Source organism: Lepidochelys kempii, chromosome 15 (assembly GCF_965140265.1).
Source record: "Lepidochelys kempii isolate rLepKem1 chromosome 15, rLepKem1.hap2, whole genome shotgun sequence".
NCBI classification, from domain to species: domain Eukaryota; kingdom Metazoa; phylum Chordata; order Testudines; family Cheloniidae; genus Lepidochelys; species Lepidochelys kempii.
The window spans coordinates 12,908,919-12,932,571 of NC_133270.1; the positions used below are offsets into that span (position 1 = coordinate 12,908,919).

General features: G+C 46.4%; 1 protein-coding gene across 6 annotated transcripts in view; it reads right to left on the minus strand.

Moving 5' to 3' along the window:
- GGT5 (gamma-glutamyltransferase 5) overlaps positions 1-10,183 on the minus strand; it is a 45,545-nt gene extending 35,362 nt beyond the window's left edge. For 2 of the 6 annotated variants that reach the window (XR_012155178.1, XR_012155177.1), the window contains exon 1: positions 9,588-10,183. Coding sequence is in view for 3 of the 6 variants with exons in the window: in XM_073313711.1 (XP_073169812.1) it covers positions 9,588-9,748 (161 nt within the window). In the remaining 3 variants the exon portion in view is untranslated. Of the gene's footprint in view, positions 1-8,865; positions 9,549-9,587 lie in introns of those variants that run through there. The other 4 variants (XM_073313711.1, XM_073313707.1, XM_073313706.1 and 1 more) reach the window with 4 other exon arrangements.
- Between the last annotated feature and the right edge of the window lie 13,470 nt (positions 10,184-23,653).

Genomic DNA, 23,653 nt, shown 5'->3' on the forward strand with positions numbered 1-23,653 from the left:
GGTGACATTTCAAGAAGCTCAATGCCCCTCTCTCTCAACACTGTATAAGGGCACTGGGCTGATATAGAGGGAAGGTTCATAGAATCATAGAATATCAGGATTGGAAGGGACCTCAGGAGGTCATCTAGTCCAACCCCCTGCTCAAAGCAGGACCAATCCCCAACTAAATCATCCCAGCCAAGGCTTTGTCAAGCCTGACCTTAAAAATATCTAAGGAAGGAGATTCCACCACCTCCCTAGGTAACGCATTCTAGTGTTTCACCACCCTCCTAGTGAAAAAGTTTTTCCTAATATCCAACCTAAACCTCCCGCACTGCAACTTGAGACCATTACTCCTTGTTCTGTCATCAGCTACCACTGAGAACAGTCTAGATACATCCCCTTTGGAACCCCCTTTCAGATAGCTGAAAGCAGCTATCAAATCCCCCCTCATTCTTCTCTTCCGCAGACTAAACAATTCCAGTTCCCTCAGCCTCTCCTCATAACTCATGTGTTCCAGTCCCCTAATCATTTTTGTTGCCCTCAGCTGGACTCTTTCCAATTTTTCCACATCCTTCTTGTAGTGTGGGCCCCAAAACTGGACACAGTACTCCAGATGAGGCCTCACCAATGTCGAATAGAGGAGAACGATCACGTTCCTTGATCTGCTGGCAATGCCCCTACCTATACATCCCAAAATGCCATTGGCCTTCTTGGCAACAAGGGCATACTGTTGACTCATATCCAGCTTCTCGTCCACTGTAACCCCTAGGTCCTTTTCTGCAGAACTGCTGCCGAGCCATTCAGTCCCTAGTCTGTAGCGGTGCATGTGATTCTTCCGTCCTAAGTACAGGACTCTGCACTTGTCCTTGTTGAACTTCATCAGATTTCTTTTGGCCCAATCCTCTAATTTGTCTAGGGCCCTCTGTATCCTATCCCTACCCTCCAGCATATATACCTCTCCTCCCAGTTTAGTGTCATCTGCAAACTTGCTGAGGGTGCAATCCACACCATCCTCCAAATCATTTATGAAGATATTGAACAAAACCGGCCCCAGGCCTTGGGGCACTCCACTTGATACCGGCTGCCAACTAGACATGGAGCCAGTGATCACTACCCGTTGAGCCCGACAATCTAGCCAACTTTCTATCTACCTTATAGTCCATTCATCCAACCCATACTTCTTTAACTTGCTGACAAGAATACTGTGGGAGACCATGTCAAAAGCTTTGCTAAAGTCAAGGAACAACATGTCCACCACTTTTCTCCTCATTCACAGAGCCAGTTATCTCGTCATAGAAGACAATTAGATTAGTCAGGCATGACTTGCCCTTGGTGAATCCATGCTGACTGTTCCTGATCACTTTCCTCTCCTCTAAGTGCTTCAGAATTGATTCCTTGAGGACCTGCTCCATGATTTTTCCAGGGACTGAGGTTAGGCTGACTGGCCTGTACTTCCCAGGATCCTCCTTCTTCCCTTTTTTAAAGATGAGCACTATATTAACCTTTTTCCAGTCGTCCGGGACTTCCACGGATCACCATGAGTTTTCAAAGATAATGGCCAATGGCTCTGCAATCATATCCGCCAACTCCTTTAGCACTCTCGGATGCAGCGCATCCGGCCCCATGGACTTGTGCTCGTCCAGCTTTTCTAAATAGTCCCGAACCACTTCTTTCTCCACAGAGGGCTGGTCACCTCCTCCCCATGCTGTGCTGCCCAGTGCAGTAGTCTGGGAGCTGACCTTGTTTGTGACGACAGAGGCAAAAAAAGCATTGAGTACAATTAGCTTTTGACACATCCTCTGTCACTAGGTTGCCTCCCTCATTCAGATTGTCCCATACTGTATCACCAACACCATTTCTTGCAGCATCTGGGGTTTTCCTTAGGTCTCCCATCCAAGTACAAACCCAGACTAGCTTGTGAGTATTGCATCTGATGAAATCATAGTATTAGATGGCTTGGTTTGAATTTTAGGAACCTTTTCATACCTTGGCAACTGCCAATATCCTGTTCTGTTACTGATTTATGACTGTGAGGGTTGAGACACTTGGCAAACACAGCTCTTTTAAAGGAACCTTTCCTGTAACTAGGGTAAGTTTTGTGGTTCCACTGATCCTGGATTTCCATCATAGGCTGCAATTCCCACCATCTCTCGTAGATGCCCTACACATGCCCCAAGACACTAGACTCCTGCCCAGTTACACATTTCTCTCTGCAATTGGACTTGTAGCATCAGTTTGCAAGGAAGGCAGCAGAATTCAAAGGACAGGCACCATCCAGAGCTTCGAAGCAGCATCACTAATATCAGGTCTCCAGTCTATTCTCAGCAGCACCAGACAGTGAGCATTGACCCTTGGAGGGTTCTCAGCAGCAAGAGCAGCAACTGAGGAGCAAAGGTCTATTACCAGGGAGAGACTGTTTAGAGTTTAACAATCCCTTCAGGGGGGAGCAGCAAAGAAGAGTAAATAAGAGCCTGGCTCCACTCCACACCCACATTTCATTCCAGTCTGTTAAAGCAGCCCCAGCCAGAGAAGCTCTTGCAGAGGAATCCAGAGGGATTTCTTATGGCGGATTCAGGAGACCACAGTGGAGAACAATCACAAACAAAAAATCAAGCCAGCCTCTTCCTCACAATGCCAAATGGTTGCTCCCAGCAGGGGTCTTACAACCTGGCTTAAGGCTCTATGTAATTGCATAAAAAAAAAAAATTCTCAGCAGTGTCCCAGTTATCTGTTTTACTTTCATGGGATCCCAACGGCCACCAAGGCCCTTCCCCCCCGAACTGCTGCAATTTTCCCAACAGTGGGGAGGTGAAGCCAGGCATCCCTGCTGAAGCTATGGCTGCATTTGTAACCTCTCCCATCAGCTGGTTTTACACCTGCAAGGACTTGTATGGTGCACAGCAGAGGAAGCAATATCATTCTGCATCAGAGGCTAATTGTGTGCACGGAGGTCAGGTGAAACATTGGACATAGGCCTCCACATAGACAGGCTGAGGTTCAAGCAAAGGCTAAAAAAGGTCTGGGCAGATAATGACCAATTTTAAGGAGCCAAGGATTAAACGTGAACACCTGTAATTAAAAACGAAGTGTTTAGATATGTAGGCTTTGCTGCTGCTAGGCAGGGCGAGCCTGCTGGCCTCACAGCAGCTCTCCAGTCTCTGCAGTATCACACTGCTCTGCACATCTGTCCTGCTTATCCATTTCTACCTCACACTGAGATGACAGGAGCCATGCTGCTGCTGCTTTCGCTACCGTCCCTGCCCCCTCCCTGTGACTTTTTTTCCCCCTTTTCTATTTTTACTAAAATTGTAAGTTTTCCCATTTTTTGCCACGTCAAACAATCAGGCCTAGTTATGATGCAGGAGGCTATAAAGCTTCTAGAGCCTCCTGCCTAAAGCCAGTTAACAAACAACTCCTGCAGTAGTAGCAGCTAAACATAGAGACAGCACAACTCTCAGATACCAGGGGTTAAACTCTGGCTCCACTGAAGTCAAAGTCCGTTCAGTTCTTGACTTCATGGGGGCTGTGATTTCTTTCTGGGATGATAAAAGAAGGATCTCTGCTGCTATTGGGTAAATTCTGGAAATGTGAAGGCATTAAACACTCTTGGGAAATATTTCTTCTTCTTCATGCAAGCTTGGGCCTGAGATGATACCAGCCCTTGACTTGGCTGACTCAGATGGCTTATCAGGAGTAAAGGAAACAGCCGTTTCTATGGAATGTTTAGTGGCCAAGCTGATAATTCTTAAACTAGGAGGAGATCCCTCGGGATGCAGAGAAAGATTAACAAGAAACACCGGAGGTCTTCAAAACTGCAAATGACTTCTGTAGGGTATCCTTGGCTTATGAACTGGGTTTCATATTAATGTGAATATCACTTGGTTGTAAAACGTTTGGCCTTCCCAGCTCCCCCATCCTTTAGGGGCTTAGCCACAAGGAAACTAGCAAATCTCTTGGGGGATGCTGTTTCAAAAGAGACTAGTTTCCAGTATTCTCCTTAGTATGTACTGGGGAGGTTGCAAGATTGACGGCTGCTGGGAGGGAAGGTCAAGTCAAGAGAGGATTCCCGGCTGCAGTGATTCCCAACTGGCCCTGCCTTTCCTCTGCTAGGAACAAACTCTTCTTCTGTGGTCTATCTTTCCAAAATCCTCTGTCACCCCTTGTTGCTGGCTCACGCCCCCACTTTCAGTTTCAGAAACAATAGCAGGCAAAACAGCACACTGCAGTGGTGATGGTTGGGGCGGGTGGGTTTCTGCCCAGAGCTCTGAGCAGGCAGCCCCACCAGAAGGTGGATGGAGGCAGGTAGGGATGGGAATACATAGTCCTTTGTCTGCTTGGGAGGAAAAGCCTCTTCTAATGCTCACACAGGGGGTTATAATGACCTAAAAATACAGTGAAGGGAAAGGATGCACTGTGACTGGGAGATTCAGGGCATGTGTGGGGGATAGTACCTGGTCTGAATACACCTCCGTGCAGAATGCTAAGGATAAACAGATTCCTCAGGGTTCATGTTTAGATACTTCTCCATCTGTACTGTTTGTGGGCCAAGCGGGAAAGAGACCCCATTGTTGGAGCTGGACTGAGGCCACAAAATTCACATCTGTGGATTTCAAACATCTATGGCTCCCACAAAGGAAAAGTTTAGGTACACTCAGGTTTCTTGCTCAATCTACTACAGATGCTCTCTGTCCAGGGTCTGTAGACTGGATTAGCAGGAAGAGACTCAATAATATAATAGTCCTTTCCCTCTCTCCATCCTCCATAAGCATACCATTATACCACAAAGGACCTAGTTGTCTTTCAGCACTGGAAATCCTTCTATCACCCAGAAGCCAGAGATGCTTTCTCTTAGCCACTGAGTTAGTAACAATAAACCTAGCACAGAATCTGTGAGTGATGCCAGTAAGGATAGTGAGACTTCCCCTATGTACAGCTTCTTTCTCTAAAGGATATAAAGGGCTTTAGAAACATTATAGTGACCCAAGCCTCAAAAACATCCACAAGATGGAATTATTATCACCATAAATCGGGAAACTGAGGCACAGAGAGGTTGCAAGTTGCCAACCACAGGTTAGTTGAAGCACCTGGAGTAGAACCCTGGAGGTCTGAGTCAGCTTCCTCAAATCACTGAGTTATACTGCTGCCGAGGTTCAAGTATGGGGGGCAGGTCAGTGAAGAAGACAGACTTTCCTAAGAGCATCCTCCTAGCTTCACTCACTGGTGAAGTTACAGACAAACACTTCATTAGAGGGGGAAAGAACAGTGCCCAAAGGGCTATGTCCTCAGGACAGCAAGGAACAGCTTTTCCTATTATAAGGGGCCCACTTCAACTCCTCTTGAAGTCAATGGAATCTTTCCTTTGAGTTTAATTGGAATTGGATGGGGCCTGGCTATCAAACACTATTAATCAAACATTCAGGAAGCTTGACAGATGCTGCAGTATGTAATGCCACAGGAATCTCATCTCCATTCATTAATGGATGCTCATTGTAAAGCATGTGGCAGATATTTTATTAAAAATATATTTTGACTGAAGAATAAAAACCAGCAAAGTTTCAAAATCTGGAAATAACTAGGTCAGGGTTCTGGAGAGCTGCTTCTACTTTAGGGATTTAGCCTTTGTAATCACTTGAGTCACTTTCATTCAGTACTGAAAGAGAAATCCAGGGATAAAAAACTGGATAGTGTCAAAGCGACATGGGCTGAAGGGAGCTCTGTGTGGGACGGCGGGGAAGAGGCGATGGCAGCTCGGACACAAAAGTGTGAGCCAGGAGGAGAGGGCAGGTTTCAGAGATGCTATAGAGGAAGTGGCAAGGGGATTTGGTGAGAAGCTAGATGCTAGGAGCAGGATGAGGCTCAAGGACAGGGGTGACAGTGAGCCAGTACGGGCCGGCACGGCGTACCGGTAAGAAGCCGGTACTAGCCCGTATGCAGCCCATGTTAATGCGCTGCCGCGGCAAAGGCATTAACTGCCGTGGCCGTGCTTTAACGTTGCTGCCCCTTCCCCCCCCCGTTGGCAGCTCTGCCGGTAGGGACCCTACTGGCAGGGCTGCCAACGGGTGAGCCAAAAGGGGCAATGATGTTAAAGCGCTGCCGCAGCACTTTAACATCGTTGCCCCTTTCCGCGCCGCAGGCCACTGACTGGCGGGGGGAAGGGGGCAGGGGAAAAGGGCAGCTGCCCCAGGGCCGGCGATTTAAAAGGGCCCGGGGCTCCCAGCAGCTCCTGCTGCTGCGGCAGCAGCCAGAGCCCGGTCCCTTTTAAATCGCCGTCGGAGCCCCGGGTGGCAGGGGCCAGGCAGCGCGGATGGGCCGGCTGGGGGAGGCTGACCCCCCCCAGCCCCGCCCCTTCCGCCCAACGCACCGGCCCCCGTACCGGTAAGAATTTATTATTACTTTCACCCCTGCTCAAGGATCATACTATGTGACAGGGAGGGTGGTCCAGTTGCTGATGAAAAGAGGAACCAGAGAGAGGGGAAGGTTTTGGAGGAAAGGAAAGATCCTCAGTTGTGTCAGAGGTCAGAGAGGGAGCTGAATGTGTGGGAAATGGGCAGAAGCAGGGAGTATGGTGTAGTGAGGTAGATTTCCCAGTCACCAACATAAAGGCAGTGGCTGAAGCCCTGGGAGCAGCTGAGGTGACTGTGAGGTGACTGTGGGAGAAAGCCTGGAGGGAGGAGAAGAGCAGACTGATACCTGCATACAACAGTCCCCACCACAGCATTGGCATCTGAATAGGAAAATCCCCATGTTAGCTGAGTTGGATACCTCATTCGTTTTCCCGTGGCTTTCAAGCATGTGCCCCAGCAATGCAATAGCCCTGCCCTGGAGACTTTCCTGAAGCATGGACTCAGAAACACCACCACCAAGAGGGTTTTCTTTATTGTCCAGTCTGAAATGCTGGACAGAAAACAAAGAGGTGGGGAAAATACTCCACTTAGGAAGGGACAATCAGGTGCACATATACAAAATTGGAAATGACTGCCTAGGAAGGAGTACTATGCAAAGGGATCCGGGGGTCATAGTGGAGCACAAGCTAAATATGAGTCGACAGTGTAACACGGTTACAATAAAACAAACATCATTCTGGGATGTATTATAAGCAAGGCACAAGAAGTAATTCTTCCGCTCTACTCCATGCTGATTAGGTCTCAACTGGAATATTGTGTCCAGTTCTGGGAGCCACATTTCAGGAAAGATGTGGACAAACTGGAAAAAGTCCAGAGAAGAACAACAAAAATGATTAAAGGTCTAGAAAACATGACCTATAAGACTGAAAATATTGGGTGTGTTTAGTCTGGAGAAGAGAATACTGAGAGGGGTTTACAAGTACATAAAAGGTTGTTACAAGTAGGAGGGAGAAAAGTTGTTCTTCTTAACCTCTGAGGATAGGACAAGAAGCAATGGGCTTAAATTGCAGCAAGGGAGGTTTAGACTGGACATTACGAAAAACTTCCTAATTGTCAGAGTGGTTAAGCACCGGAATAAACTGCCTAGGGAGGTTGTGGAATCTCCATCATTGGAGATTTTTAAGAGCAGTTTAGACAAACACCTGTCAGGGATGGTGTAGATAATACTTAGTCCTGCCATGAGTGTAGGGGACTGGACTAGATGACCCCTCGAGGTCCCTTCCAGTCCTATGATCCTATTCTATTCTAAGTGAGGTTTGGATGAGGCTAGCTAGAGACCTGTCCTTGAATCCGTCTGTCTCAAGAACCTCTCTGGCCCCCATCACCATAGTACCTGAGCACCTCACGATCGTTAATGGATTTACCCTCACCGCACCCCTGTGAGGCATGGAGGGAGAACTGAGGTACAGTGAGAGACTTGCCCAAGATCACCCAGAAAGTCTGTGCTGAAGCAGGGTGTTGAATCCCACTCTCCCGAGCCACCCATGTAGCTCCCTAACATTGGGCCATCCTTATTCCAATAGCAAAGCAATGCTCCCTGACTGGCCATAGTGGCAATAAACGTGAGTCAGAGCTGGCTGCTAGCATAACACTTAGTGCAGGTAAGAGAAAATGAAGCCTTTGAAATGTTGCTGCTGTCATAAGTGGCTTGAGTCATGGGTCAGGGTCCAATCACATGAGGCACTGAGCCCTCACCTCCTACTGATACGGCTACTTGCTGAGCCAGGTGTCTCAAATTCCAAAGCTAGCTGCACCTCTATCCCCTTCATGGCCTCCTTGAGGGCATCCTACTCAAGTCTCAGACCTCTAGCCATCACCTTACTCAAGGAAGGAACCCACCTTTCCCTCCACACCAGAGATTTAGTCAGCAATTCTTCCTACAATTCACTGAGAGAACATATCTTGACAGCCACAGTTTACATGCATACCTGTCACCCCTAGCAGGTGTCACCCCCCCTTCAATGTGGAGACCTTGGTGGGGTCCAAAGTCCTTCATACCCTATGTCAGGGTCTGTCCCACACAGTGTCATGAGTTCTTGGATCCAAGGAGAGTGACACCCCCTTATGACAGGCTGGTCACATTAGAGAGTTCTCCGTTCTTTGGTAGCCTTCTTCAATACGCACAAACCAGGAGATGCCATTTTCCCCAGAAGGGTGTTGCCTCTCCAGACCTGTTTACTTGCCTAGGGATTTGCTTTAATTCCCCACCCTTAGTTCTTGCAGGAAAATCCTGCATCTCCTGCCCCTCCTCCTCAAGTCCACACAGATACACACAACACAAAGTTGATACAATAGTCTGAGGAATCTATGATTCATTAGCTTCTACAGGTTGACAGTTCTTGATAGTTCATTCATGCTTATGTGACGTTGCCCCTCTCCTGCCCCAATCACTGCATTGCCTGTCTTGTTTCCAGAAATAAATTAATCCCTTCACACCCAGGCATAACAATACAAAGTGAGAGGGGAAACTCAGTCATACCTGTTGCTATAAAGATCTATCCGAAGTTCCCCAGCTCTCCACACAAGGGATCTGGAGAGCTGCCTTTATTTCTTCAGCATTAAGATAATTAAGTGAAATAATTTCCCCATGCTTCCTTTTTTATGGGTATAAAGGACATTTTGACCAGCCTGGGCAGTGCTGCCCACAAGCGTAGGTGCTCATCTTTCCTTGCAGCCTAACACCACTTCTCCCCTTTATGTTCTCCTCTTCACCGTCTCTCAGTTTGTTTCTAAAGTCTTGCTGAACAGAGATTACTGCCCAGTGAAGAGAGATTAATCTACTGCCTCCTTCTCCTTAAGAGCTGCCTTGTGGGTTCCAGTTGTAGTCACACTCGAATACGAGTGACAGTCATTATCTGCACCCTCAGGAAACAGACAGGTCTGCAGAGCAGCCAAACTTAGATGTGAGAGAAGGAAAAGGAATATCCTACTGGTATGTACGGCTAAGCATGTCTGACTTCAGAGCTCCTACACCAGGAATGAACTTGACTTGACCTATGATCAGGAGCTTGTGCTCAGGTATCTGACATAACTCTTCAGACTGAGGATTAGGGGAGAGGGTAAGACCCAGTTCCTCCTGCTCAGTCACTGGGAAGTGCTGGTTTTAACTATAATCTCTAGTATCATCTACCTGTCTTTCACTCTGGCTCTATAGCTTGCACTACATACACAAGTTCCAAACAGAAAAGTCCACGCACATACCTGCCAATGTCTGAACAGATTTCAGTGTCAGCTGCTACAGCAGCATGCAGATAACTTCCAGGAGCACACTTGGGCAGCGCCAGGATTACAATGACAGAAACTGCAATAGCCAGGAGCCCTAGGACCAGCAGCACAAGACAGCAGATCTTCCTTTTAGACATGGCTATCCTGACCTTCCCCAGTGCAGCAGAGAGAGAGGATTTCAGTCCTGTTGTTCGCAAAGACTCGCGTCTGGCTGAGACTCTTGTCTTGTCTTGCTCTGGGGCAGTGAGAGCTATAGGAGGGAGCTTGCATTAACCGGCTCATTGACTGCCCCACAGTGGTTTTGACGGAAACAGTCTGTTAAGTGCCTTGATATGTCTGTTAAGAAATGTGTGTGCAGAACACTCTTACGCACACAGATCTCAGGAAAAGACTTTTTCCTCTCTTTTATGAGCATAAATTGCTTTTTTTGGCAGAACACTCCAAAGATTGCTTTGAAAGTTGAGATGAAAACTATTAACCCATTTACTCCTGGAGCATTTCTAGTGGAAAATCTCCAACCTTTCACAACACTTCCCTGCTTTCAGAGGCTTTGTCTACACTACCCATCTTTTAGCAACACAGCTTTGCCGCTACAGCCGTGCCACTAAAAAGCATGAAGTGTAGCTGCTGTTTGTCAGCAGGAGAGAGCTTTCCTGCCGACAAAAAACTTCCACCCCCAAAGAGCAGCAGCAGCAGCAGCTGCTGACAAAGGGCTGTTCACACCAGCGTTTTTCGTTGGTAAAACTTTTGTCGTTTGGGGTGTGTGTTTTTTTAACACCCTGGGAGGACAAAAGTTTTTCCAACAAAGTTCCAGTATAGACAAAGCCTAATTCTCTGCACATGCCAGGTGCAAACCTCCAAGCAGAGGTAGATGAAACAATATGGACCCTGTATCATGCAATCTCCCCGGGACTACATCTTTGGGCTAAGCCCCGGGATCTTTACTTATACACTGATCCTGCAAACATGTATGTGCTTAACTTCTTCCATGAGTAGTTCCCATTGACCACAACAGGTTTCAGAATAACAGCCGTGTTAGTCTGTATTTGCAAAAAGAAAAGGAGTACTTGTGGCACCTTAGAGACTAACCAATTTATTTGAGCATAAGCTTTTGTGAGCTACAGCTCACTCCATCAGATGCATACTGTGGAAAATATAGAAGATGTTTTTATACACACAAACCATGAAAAAATGGGTGATTATCACTACAAAAGGTTTTCTCTCCCCCCACCCCACTCTCCTGCTGGTAATAGCTTATGTAAAGTGATCACTCTCCTTACAATGTGTATGATAATCAAGGTGACCCATTTCCAGCACAAATCTAGGTTTTCTTCCCCTCCCCCCCCCAAAAACCCACTCTCCTGTTGGTAATAGCTTATCTAAAGTGATCACTCTCCTTACAATGTGTATGATAATCAAGGTGGGCCATTTCCACCACAAATATTTACCTCTTAATTTTCACTGCAGTCATTAACAGAATTGCTGTCTAATTAATCAAATGGGTACAATAACTTTAAAAATCTTTTACTCATGTATCATTCCTCTTTTTGGAATTCTGTACCATCCTTCTCTCAAACTTTTTAAGATGTGTCAATTTGGAAATTGCTTACCAAACAGAAAATAGACATCTCTATGGATAATGAGAACATCCACAGTTACATTAGCTAGGGTACAATAACTGTCGAGAAATATAAGCCATTCTGTTTTAAGTGGGCTAAACAACCACTAACTGATGGAACTGGGAAGAAATTTCCCCTATGGGCAAGTTATTCCAAACTTACCTGTTATGGGATGTCTTCCACTTTCTTCTAAAATATCTAGTACTGAGCACTGGTAGAGACAGGATACTGGAAGATTTGGACCAGTGGTCTTACCTGGAATGACAATTCCCATGTTCCTATGGAAGAGTCTCTTGAGACCCCAGCTCTGCAGTACCCTGAAGAAGATACGTGCTGGCTCAAAAGAGTGCAGGATCCAAGACCATCCAATACTTGACTTCTCACAGTAAATTTTCCTTCACATGGGCACTGTAAAGATTAATTAGCTGATGTTTGTGAAGGTCTTTGAGAATGCAAAGTGATATATAATTGCCGAGTGTTATTAAAACTGATAAGAATAGAACACCTCGTCTATGAATACATCCTGGTGGTAAATATTTATCATATTTTCCATTGTAGGACAGCATGTAGTTCATTCCTACACCTTGGAGTCTATAACCTCTTTGCTGAGGAGTTCTACTCCACATAATTACCTGAACAAGATGTCACGTCCCTGATAAAGGACTCATCTTGTTAGTGGGTTTGTTTTGTTTTTGAGAAGACATTGAAGGAGGTTATCCATGCATGTGTACTTCAGTGTTGGGGTTTTCCAACAACTGTCTCAACATTGAATGGGTTGTGGGGAAGCTCACAGCTACTCCTGTCCAAACCTCTCCCAAAAGAAGACTCTACAGGGAATGGTGCAGGAGCAACTGGCTAAGAAGGAGCTTAAAGACTATAGGGAATTGTGTAAGAATGCTGAATATGGGGAGCTCACACACGACACGCAGTGGTAGCTGTTCCAATCCCAACCTCTAGGAGGCACTATAGAGAAGGTGCGGGTTCTGGGGGAGCCAACATCAGCTCATGCTAGTCACAAAGGCAGCTGGTCTGAGTGTTGGAAATACTTTCCTTGCTCCTTCCAGCAGCAGTATTTTGGACTAAGAACTCTGGCAAGCTCAGTGTAATTTTAACTGAGATACAAATATATCCCTGACATGCTAATCTAGTTTCCATGAAAATTCTTTCTCCCTTAATGAGTCTCTTTTCAAATGGCAGCTTTTCAGTTTGCCTCTCTCGGAAACCATCTGTTTTATGAGAAAGGCAACCCTGCTCTGGTGATCCAGGGGGTGGGTAAGAAGTGGGAAGGACTCCAGAGGGCAATAGGTAATGTTCTTTAGGGTATGTCTACACTACGGAATTAGGTCGAATTTATAGAAGTCGGTTTTTTAGAAATTGGTTTTATATATTCGACTGTGTGTGTCCCCACAGAAAATGCTCTAAGTGCATGAAGTGCATTAACTCGGCAGAGCGCTTCCACAGTACCGAGGCTAGAGTCGACTTCTGGAGCGTTGCACTGTGGGTAGCTAACCCAGAGTTCCTGCAGTCTCCGCAGCCCATTGAAATTCTGGCTTGAGATCCCAATGCCTGATGGGGCTAAAACATTGTCGCGGGTGGTTCTGGGTACATATCGTCAGGCCCCCGTTCCCTCCCTCCCTCCATGAAAGTAAGGGCAGACAATCGTTTCGCTCCTTTTCTCCTGAGTTACCTGTGCAGACGCCATACCACGGCAAGCATGGAGCCCGCTCAGGTAACCATCACTGTATGTCTCCTGGGTGCTGGCAGACGCGGTACGGCATTGCTACACAGTAGCAGCAACCCATTGCCTTCTGGCAGCAGACGGTGCAATACGACTGGTAGCCGTCATCGTCGTGTCCGAGGTGCTCCTGGCCATCCAACCGTCTTATGGTGAGCAGGCAGGCGATACAGATTGCTAGCAGTCATACTGTATCATCTTCTGCCGGGCAGGCAAGAAATGAGGATGGATAGCAGTCATATTGCACCATCTTCTGCCGGGCAGGCAAGAGATGAGGATGGCTAGCAGTTGTATTGCACCGTCTTCTGCCGAGCAGCCATGAGATGTGGATGGCTTGCAGTCCTTCTGCACCATCTGCTGCCAGCCAAAGATGTAAAAGATAGATGGAGTGGATCAAAACAAGAAATAGACCAGATTTGTTTTGGACTCATTTGCTTCCTCCCTTCCCCTGTCCAGGGGACTCATTCCTCTAGGTCACACTGCAGTCACTCACAGAAAAGGTGCAGCAAGGTAAATCTAGCCATGTATGAATCAGAGGCCAGACTAACCTCCTTGTTCCAATAAGAACAAATAACTTAGGTGCATTTCTTATTGGAACCCTCCGTGAAGTCCTGCCTGAAATACTCCTTGATGTAAAGCCACCCCCTTTGCTGATTTTAGCTCCCTGAAGCCAACCCTGTAAGCCGTGTCCTCAGTCGCCCCTCCCTGCATCAGAGCAACGGCAAACAATCGTGCATCTGAGTTGAGAGTGCTGTCCAGAGCAGTCACAATGGAGCACTCTGATGGGGCTAAAACATTGTCGCGGGTGGTTATGGGTACATATAGTCAGGCCCCCCGTTCCCTCCCTCCCTCCGTGAAAGCAAGGGCAGACAATCATTTTGCACCTTTTTTCCTGAGTTAGCAGACGCCATACCACGGCAAGCATGGAGCCCGCTCAGGTAACCGTCACCCTATGTCTCCTGGGTGCTGGCAGACGTGGTACTTCATTGCTACACAGTAGCAGCAACCCCTTGCCTTGTGGCAGCAGACGGTACAGTACGACTGGTAGCCATCATCGTCATTTCCGAGGTGCTCCTGGCCACGTCGGCCAGGAGCGCCTGGGCAGACATGGGCGCAGGGACTAAATTTGGAGTGACTTGACCAGGTCATTCTCTTTAGTCCTGCAGTCAGTCCTATTGAACCGTCTTATGGTGAGCAGGCAGGTGATATGGATTGCTGGCAGTCCTATTGCATCATCTTCTGCCGGGCAGCCATGAGATGTGGATGGCATGCAGTCCTTCTGCACCGTCTGCTGCCAGCCAAAGATGTAAAAGATAGATGGAGTGGATCAAAACAAGAAATAGACCAGATTTGTTTTGGACTCATTTGCTTCCCCCCTCCCCTGTCTAGGGGACTCATTCCTCCAGGTCACACTGCAGTCACTCGCAGAGAAGGTGCAGCGAGGTAAATCTAGCCATGTATGAATCAGAGGCCAGACTAACCTCCTTGTTCCAATAAGAACAATAACTTAGGTGCACCATTTCTTATTGGAACCCTCCGTGAAGTCCTGCCTGAAATACTCCTTGATGTAAAGCCACCCCCTTTGTTGACTTTAGCTCCCTGAAGCCAACCCTGTAAGCCATGTCATCAGTCGCCCCTCCCTCCGTCAGAGCAATGGCAGATAATCGTTCTGTGCCTTTTTTCTGTGCGGACGCCATACCAAGGCAAGCATGGAGGCCGCTCAGCTCACTTTGGCAATTAGGAGCACATTAAACACCACACGCAGTATATGCAGGACCAGAACCGGATTTGTGCCGGATTTGATACCGGGCGAGGAGGCGATGTCAGCACGGTCACGTGAGTGATCAGGACATGGACACAGATTTCTCTGAAAGCATGGGCCCTGCCAATGCATGCATCATGGTGCTAATGGGGCAGGTTCATGCTGTGGAACGCTGATTCTGGGCTCGGGAAACAAGCACAGACTGGTGGGACCGCACAGTGTTGCAGGTCTGGGACGATTCCCAGTGGCTACAAAACTTTTGCATGTGTAAGGGCACTTTCATGGAACTTTGTGACTTGCTTTCCCCTGCCCTGAAGTGCATGAATACCAAGATGAGAGCAGTCCTCACAGTTGAGAAGTGAGTGGCGATACCCTGTGGAAGCTTGCAACGCCAGACAACTACCAGTCAGTTGGGAATCATTTTGGAGTGGGCAAATCTACTGTTGGGGCTGCTGTGATGCAAGTAGCCGTGGCTAACAGCGGGGAACATTTCTGTTCAGCAGCAGGCAAACAGCCCAGCAGGAACGGGCTCCTCTGAATGTCCCCTGAAGAAAAGCACCCTATTTCAACCAGGTGACCATGAATGATATCTCACTCTCCTGAGGATAACACAGAGAGATAAAGAATGGATGTTGTTTGAACGCCAGCAAACATACACTGCAATGCTTTGTTGTACAATGATTCCCGAGTATGTGTTACTGGTCTGGAGTGGTAAAGTGTCCTACCATGAAGGATGCAATAAGGCTGCCCTCCCCAGAAACCTTTTGCAAAGGCTTTGGGAGTACATCTAGGAGAGCCGCGAATGCCAGGGCAAATTAATCCTTTCACATGCTTGCTTTTAAACCATGTACAGCATTTTAAAAGGTACACTCACCGGAGGTCCCTTCTCCGCCTGCCGGGTCCAGGAAGCAGCCTTGGGTGGGTTCGGGTGGTACTGGTTCCAGGTCCAGGGTGAGAAACAGTTCCTGGCTGTTGGGAAAACCGGTTTCTCCGCTTGCTCGCTGTGAGCTATCTACAACCTCATCATCATCATCATCTTCTTCGTCCCCAAAACCTGCTTCCGTGTTGCCTCCATCTCCATTGAAGGAGTCAAACAACACGGCTGGGGTAGTGGTGGCTGAACCCCCTAAAATGGCATGCAGCTCATCATAGAAGCGGCATGTTTGGGGCTCTGACCCGGAGCGGCCGTTCGCCTCTCTGGTTTTCTGGTAGGCTTGCCTCAGCTCCTTAAGTTTCACGCGGCACTGCTTCGGGTCCCTGTTATGGCCTCTGTCCTTCATGCCTTGGGAGATTTTGACAAAGGTTTTGGCATTTCGAAAACTGGAACGGAGTTCTGATAGCACGGATTCCTCTCCCCATATAGCGATCAGATCCCGTACCTCCCGTTCAGTCCATGCTGGAGCTCTTTGGCGATTCTGGGACTCCATCATGGTCACCTCTGCTGATGAGCTCTGCATGGTCACCTGCAGCTTGCCACGCTGGCCAAACAGGAAATGAGATTCAAAAGTTCGCGGTTCTTTTCCTGTCTACCTGGCCAGTGCATCTGAGTTGAGAGTGCTGTCCAGAGCGGTCACAATGGAGCACTCTGGGATAGCTCCCGGAGGCCAATACCGTCGAATTGTGTCCACAGTACCCCAAATTTGACCCGGCAAGGCTGATTTAAGCGCTAATCCACTTGTCAGAGGTGGAGTAAGGAAATCGATTTTAAGAGCCCTTTAAGTCGAAATAAAGGGCTTCATCGTGTGGACGGGTGCAGGTTTACATTGATTTAACGCTGCTAAATTCGACCTAAACTCCTAATGTAGACCAGGGCTTAGTTATACAAATCCTGTAGCATACACATCTTTCATTCAGTAAAGGAATGAACAGAACCTTAAGGGCCTGACGTTGCGGGGTGCTGAGTACCTGGCGGGGTGCTGAGTAGCCTGCACTCTCATTAACTACAGTGGAGTTCTGAACAGGAGTAAAGGTTTCCATGTGAAGATTCTTTTGCCACATCAGTACCTGTGTTAATGGTGGTCTATGAATGGAATAAAGAACAGTGAGGACCTGCACTTTCCTCCATAACCCTACCTAACTTTCCATGGACATATAGAGGCACCGCTGTGGTAGCGGTTGCAAATAACAAGCCTCTAAAACGTCTTAAAAAATTGCAAGATAGTGATACAGTTTGCAAGGAAAAGTACAAGGCCTCAGTCCATCCCTATCAAGAACAAATCCACAGGATGGGGGAGACAGGAGGGAAATATCCAAAAGCAGATCCCCTCACATTTGTCTTGTCAAGTAGTTGTTGCTACGCAGAAAAGGTCTGCCCCAAATCTTGCCATTCACAGGGTATATTAAGGAGGCCCATACCCTTGTACAATGGCTCTGGTCCCCAGTGGCCCCCATTCCACTCAGAAGGGGGGAGGATCCAACTGAGGAGGGTCCTCTCCATATGCTGATCTAGGGGGAACAACATATGGCTAAGATTTTAAACATCAACGTTTTAATTGAACAACCTACCAAAATGTATCAGGCACTTGAACATTTTGCAAATGAGCCTGTGCAGGCCTGGAGTTAATATGCTGCAGGGCCTCACTTGTAGCAGAGGTGTGAAAAGGGGAATACAGGTTAGCAAAAGGAGATAAACGTGAAGTGGAAAAAATGGTGGATTTTCACTGTATATTTGCACTATTTGCATGGGCTCAGAAGGATAATACAATACCTGCGAAGGGAAGGGCTACGGAATATGGTTTCTCTGTAAGTATGAGCAAAGATCTTCATAGGCTGGAAATAAAATGTAACAAAACAATCTCCTGTTATAATACTTCACATTCATGTGGCTCCTTTCAGGTAAGAATTGCAACGTGCGTTACCTTCATTACTTAAGCCTCACGGTGCCCCTATCCAAGACTGCAGCAGAACCAATATTAAAATCCACAAGTCATGACTCCCAACCTCCTGACATAATCCCTATGCAAATTCCCCTATTAACTAATATCTTCTCCTGTTAGAGACTTGAACCCAGCAACCTAGGGACTCATTTGTCTGATCAGATGCTAAATCTTGACTTATGGAAACTTGTTTCAAAGTATAACAGCCTCAAGGCCCTCAGTTCAATCCCCATCACTGCACTGCATGTCTGACCTCCAGTGCACTGTCTACATTGGTGCTTTACAGTGCTGAAACTTGCTGCATTCAGGTGTGTTTTTTCACACCCCTGAGCGAGAAAGTTGCAACGTTGTAAAGTGCCAGTGTAGATAAGCGCTAAGTGGCTTGGCAGTGTGTACACCTCGGGAGTTACAGCGCAGAAAGCTGCTTTACTGCGCAGAAACTTGCCACTGCAGACAGGGCCTAACTGTAGCCTTTCAGGGCACATCTTCACTGGCTTGTTGCTATGCCCCTCATGGAGGTGGTTTTTTTAGAGCACAGTATCTCCATGAGACTTTCTACACTACACAAGCCACATTGAAGCGCTGGAGCTGAATCACACACTCGCAAAATAAACTTTCAGGATTACCAAAACTCTACCCAGGTAAGATTGGTGTCACTGAAGATACAATTTGGATTCAATTCAGTGAGGTCAGGACTCATGTGACAGAACTGCCATGAATACATCATCATTCTCCATGGGAAACACGAGTTAGGTAAGACCATCCTGCAAGTCTAAGCCTAATTCATTAAGAAACTGATTACAGGTAATATCTCACCCTCAGAGATGTTCCAATAAACTTCTTTCACAGACTAGACTCCTTCCAAGTCTGGGCCCAATCCTTTCCCCTGGTACAGTCCTTGTTAGTTCCAGCAGACATCTTAGGTGGAAACTAGGGGTTTTCTCATGGCTGGCTCCTCTTTGTTCTGTTCCACCCCCTTTTATAGCTTTGGCACAAAGCAGGAATCTTTTGTCTCACTGTGTCCCCACCTCCCCTTCTAAATAGAAATGTACCAGATTTAAGATGGATTCCAGTATCATGTGACATGGTCACATGTCCTGTGAGACCTCATTCTTCATTACCCAGGGGCTGGCCCACACATACACAGGAAGGCTTGCAGGTAAATAAACCCATTCACAACCAATTGTCCTATTCAATGGGAGCCATCAAGATTCTAAGCCACCATTAATGGCCCACACTTTGCATAGTTACAATAGGACCTCAGAGTTATACTTCATATTTCTAGCGTCAGATACAAGGATCGCGCACCCCCACGGTGCTGCCGAAAAAAGGAGAGGGGGAGATTTACCACAGGCGTGCTGCCGAAAAAAGAAGGAGGGAAGACCTGCCACAGGCATGCAGAGCTGCTGCTGAAGAAAGAAAATAGTGGAGTGCCATCCGTCGGCGCTCCTCCCGCCGCGCACCCCCTGGGATCCTCTGGCGCACCCCACTTTGGAGACCACTGCAGTAGATTATTAGCTTTGTAATTATACCTTACAAGAGACCTTTTTAGGGTGACCAGACAGCAAGCGTGAAAAATCAGGACAGGGGGTGGGGGGTAATAGGACCCTATATAAGAAAAAACCCCAAATATCGGGACTGTCCCTATAAAATCAGGACATCTGGTCATCCTAGACCTTTTGCATAAAGCATATTCCAGTTACATGCAGTGTGGGGCCATATGGATCAAGGATGCTCGGGAATGCAGTGCTTGTAATGCTAGGAGGTGATTGTGATTGGTGCAGACGATGCAATATGAAGGTTTAACAGAACTGTCTGTTGCTTTCAATTAATATAATAAAGATTGCTTTCAAACCAACACCATTCTTTTATTAAAAAACAACAACTGGAGGAGAGAGTCAAACAAAAAACCCATCAGCAGTGAGAGGGATGGGAAGGTCCCAGGAGGAGGTGGGGTCCCGGCGTGGGTGCACTGTCTACACTGGTGCTTTACAGCGCTGAAACTTGCTGCGCTCAGCGGGTGTGTGTTTTTTCACAATCCTGAGCGAGAAAGTTGCAGCGCTGTAAAGTGCCAGTGTAGACAAGCCCTCAGTCCATTTGAAATCTCAGGAATTCACCTTGTATCATTAACTTCCTTTGCTCCACTTGCAAACACCTCTGAAACTGTGGATAGTTTTTTAAAGGGATAACAAAGAGGAGGGTGGGATGCTCTGTGCTTTTATCAGATAGTTTGTATCTGATAAAAGCACAGAGCACCCCACCCTCCTCTTTGTGATGCCAGCTCCTCTGCTCTGCATGGCAACATTCCAGGGAGTATTTGAAAACAGTGATGAGAATCAGAGACAAAAAGCAGCTGAGCTTTCCAGAGGTATGCAAGGGATTTTAGATTTTCAAGTGTTGCATTTCCCCCAGACCTACTCTTTTGCAGTCCCAAATCTTAAATAGGAGTGGACATTGGGGTGGGGTGGAGTGCGGGAGAGGCTGACAGAGTATCACTGAACAGACAGCCAAGTACAGCTATTCAGAACATAAAGTTAGTTTCAATGGGCCTTTGTCCAATAACCAATCCCCCCACCCCCCGACTCTACTGTCTTTAAATAAAGCAACTTAAATAGATAACAGTCCTGAAATGACAAGACCACACATGTCAAACTTCAGCAATGCAAATTCTCATTACTTTATATGACAATCTCTCTCTTTCCCTCTTCTTTGGCTTTACACTGTCTAAACTGCATTGTAACAGCCGTAAGGTCAGGCTTGTCTCTTGTTTGTATTTGTCGGCAGAGAACCACGCATATCTACAATTCTGTTACTATAATAAACAATTACAGTGATAGTCTTGGACAAATGAGACAGCTCTAAATCAAGTTTACTCTGGTTTAAAGATTCTGGGAAAGGTCCCAATCATCATGAAATGAGAAACTAAATTGTATATATTCTTACACTGTTCTTTTCCCCTTCCAGGGAAAACATATTTCTAATTATGGGACTCCAGTTGTTTCTAATATAATTAAGTTACATGAGCTCAAGAGGCATGTAAGGACACTTGCAACAGTGACTAACTGCGGTCTCTACAATTGTGCTCATAGTTTCAGGGGGGCAAATTTTTGGGGGTACTTTCTTTTCACCTAGGTCTTTGAGTGTGCATTTTCTTGCATTTAATTTTTGGATATGCAAAAACATAGCTGTGTGCATATAAACTTCCTTTGCACACATGTGGGCTGTACTGAATTTTGTGTGCAAAGGTATGAGGTTTTGTATACATTAAAAATGAGGTGTGAAAAATGAGTTCCCAGAAATTTTTTAAATAGTGATGAAGAATTTTCTGCTCATGTCTCACTTTCTTGTATTGATTCTTAGCCTGTGTGATAAAACACATGTTCACCAAATATAGACCCTGATACAGGAAAAGAGTTAAGCATGTTCTTAATTTTAAGCACATGCTTAGGTGCTACTGAAGTCAGTGGGTCTGTTGACCACATGTAAAGTTTTTTCCCAAATCGGGGTCTTAATGCTGACGTCCCTCCCACCTTTAAAAGGAAAGGGATTAGGTTCAGGGAAGCAAGTGATACTGTTCTAGCTGAAGGTAAGAAACCTGGCTCGGCTCCATCTGAGAAAATGCTGTTCCTGTACGGTCTTTCAGCATGTAAAAAGAAAGGGAGATGAAACCCATCATAATTTTCTGTTGCTCAGCTTGGTTTACCTCTTTGAGGGATATGAGTAGGAGATAAGTGGAGGTATATGTATGCCTGGTCTCTGAACATACAAGGCCCAACAGTACTTCTTGTCATTGTCATCAGAAAAAGGAAACTACAGAAACTGTACGTTAAGAGACCTAGGCTCCTGTGTGTAAAATACACTCCTGTGCAGGCAGACAGTGTGCAGCTGATGCACTACTCACTTACATCCTCAAACCAAAGGTTTTGAGTGGTGTACCAGCCTTGTGAAACAACATGGCTGTGTGGTTAGATATTCGCCTGCGTGTATGTATTCTCCCTGTGTGCTGCCCAAACTCTGTGCAGACAGCCGGCACAGCAGACCTCAAGCGAACAGCCCTATGACCACAAGATCCATTAAGGTACAAAGGCACCAGGCCAGGTTTATTGTCGACAAAGCATAGTAACAGCACCTGGCAGACTCTACGAGGCTACTAAGACATGTATGCCCATGACAATGGACACAGCTCAGTGAACGGCAGTACTTTCCATTTCCCCCTCGGCTGGACAAAGATACTCCCTCTGAGATACATCTTTATACCCTGATACAAACAAGTTACGTACTGCCTCTGACATAGTTAGTCATTGCCCCCCGACGTAGCCCTGACGTGGCTAGTTATTACCCATCGCCTTGTACATGTTGGTTTGATCAAAACATTTTTATTACATACTGTTATCCTGACCTTATCTTTCAGGAGGAGTCATTGTGTTCCTGTTATCCTTGGGGAACCTTGGGGTACTACTTGATATCGGGATGCATACTCTTGCGGGAGTGCTCTGTGCTTAGCACTCCTTAGGAATATGCGTTTCTGCAACATCAGCCCTGTTCTTGCCGGACTCTGTGAGCTTGCAAGCAGGCAGAGCCTGAGGTTTGCTTGCTGCCTGAGTTTTGCTAACTGTGCTTTATATCGGCAAAGCTTTGCCCACTCCTTTAGCTGAGGCCTCATCCCAGGCCTCTGATAGAAGGGCTTATCTCTCAGTCTCTCCTCCTACTGCAGGCTGCTTTCCAGTTCGGGATTATGTAGCCAACTGATCTACATTTTATTATTTTTACTCCCTAGAGGCCCAAATATATTCCAGCCGAGTTGTGCTAGGCACCATACAACCATACAGACCATTACATATTTCATGGTTAAAAATAAAAAGGAGACCAAGAGTAAAAGAATAAGGAAATGAAGTAGGGCATTAACTTGGAAGCATCAAAACACAGTTGTTCTGGAACTTCTCCTGGGGTTGACTCCACGCTAATTTATGGCCAGCGTCTGTAGGAGGAGTCCCAACAAAAAGTTGTGGTGAGACAGCCAAACTGTTGATCCTTTGTTCTCATTTGGATGAAATTCTCTCTTTTTCAGAGGATCAGTGTAAACCCTCAAAATAAGGCTTAAATGAGATTTAGCAGTGCATAGGCCTTGAGCTGCCCCACTGCACAGGGATGAGGTTCATTAATTTATTTTAAAGTATTATATTTCTTGAAGATAACCAGGCGGTTTCCAGAACAGCACCAACACTTTACCTCTAATCTCAACAGTGCAGCCATACTCCAGATTAGATTAGTGGAACCTTGTAATTTCACCGTTAACTCTTTAATTGGATTTTGGAACGAATCCAGCAGGACATGTTTTCTTAAAGACAAAAACTCATTAGAACAATTATGGCAATGACCGCAAATTATGAAGCCATAGAACAAAGAAGGGGCTTGTCTCCCACCCAGAAGTACCTACAGTGAACTTTATCTGAACTTTGCATTGGCTAAATTAGGTTCAAGAGGTACAGTAGTGAACAAAACTATTGTACTTGGACTTTCAGTAAACGTTTGACAAGGTCTCTCACCAAAGGCTGTTAAGCAAAGTAGGCAGATAAGAGGGAAGGTCCTCTCATGATCAATAACTGGTTGAAAGAGAGGAAACAAAGGGTAGGTATAAATGGTCAGTTTTCAGAATGGAGAGGTAAATAGGTGTGTCCCCCAGGGGTCTGTACTGGGACCAGTGCTGTTCAACGTATTCATAAACGATCTGGAAAAAGGCGTAAACAGTGAGGTGGTAAAATTTGCAGATGATACAAAACTACTCAAGATAGTTAAGTCCAAAGCTGACTGCAAAGAGTTACAAAAGGGATCTCACAAAACTGGGTGACTGGGCAACAAAATGGCTGTTGAAATTCAATGTTGATAAATGCAAAGTAATGCACGTTGGAAAACATCCCAACTATACATATAAAATGATGGGGTTCTAAATTAGTTCATCAAGGAGACTCACTTTAGGCTTCCGGATCCCAGCCATCATCTCTCCTGTACAGAGAGACATGTTTCACTCCCTCCTGGCCAGGGATTTTAAG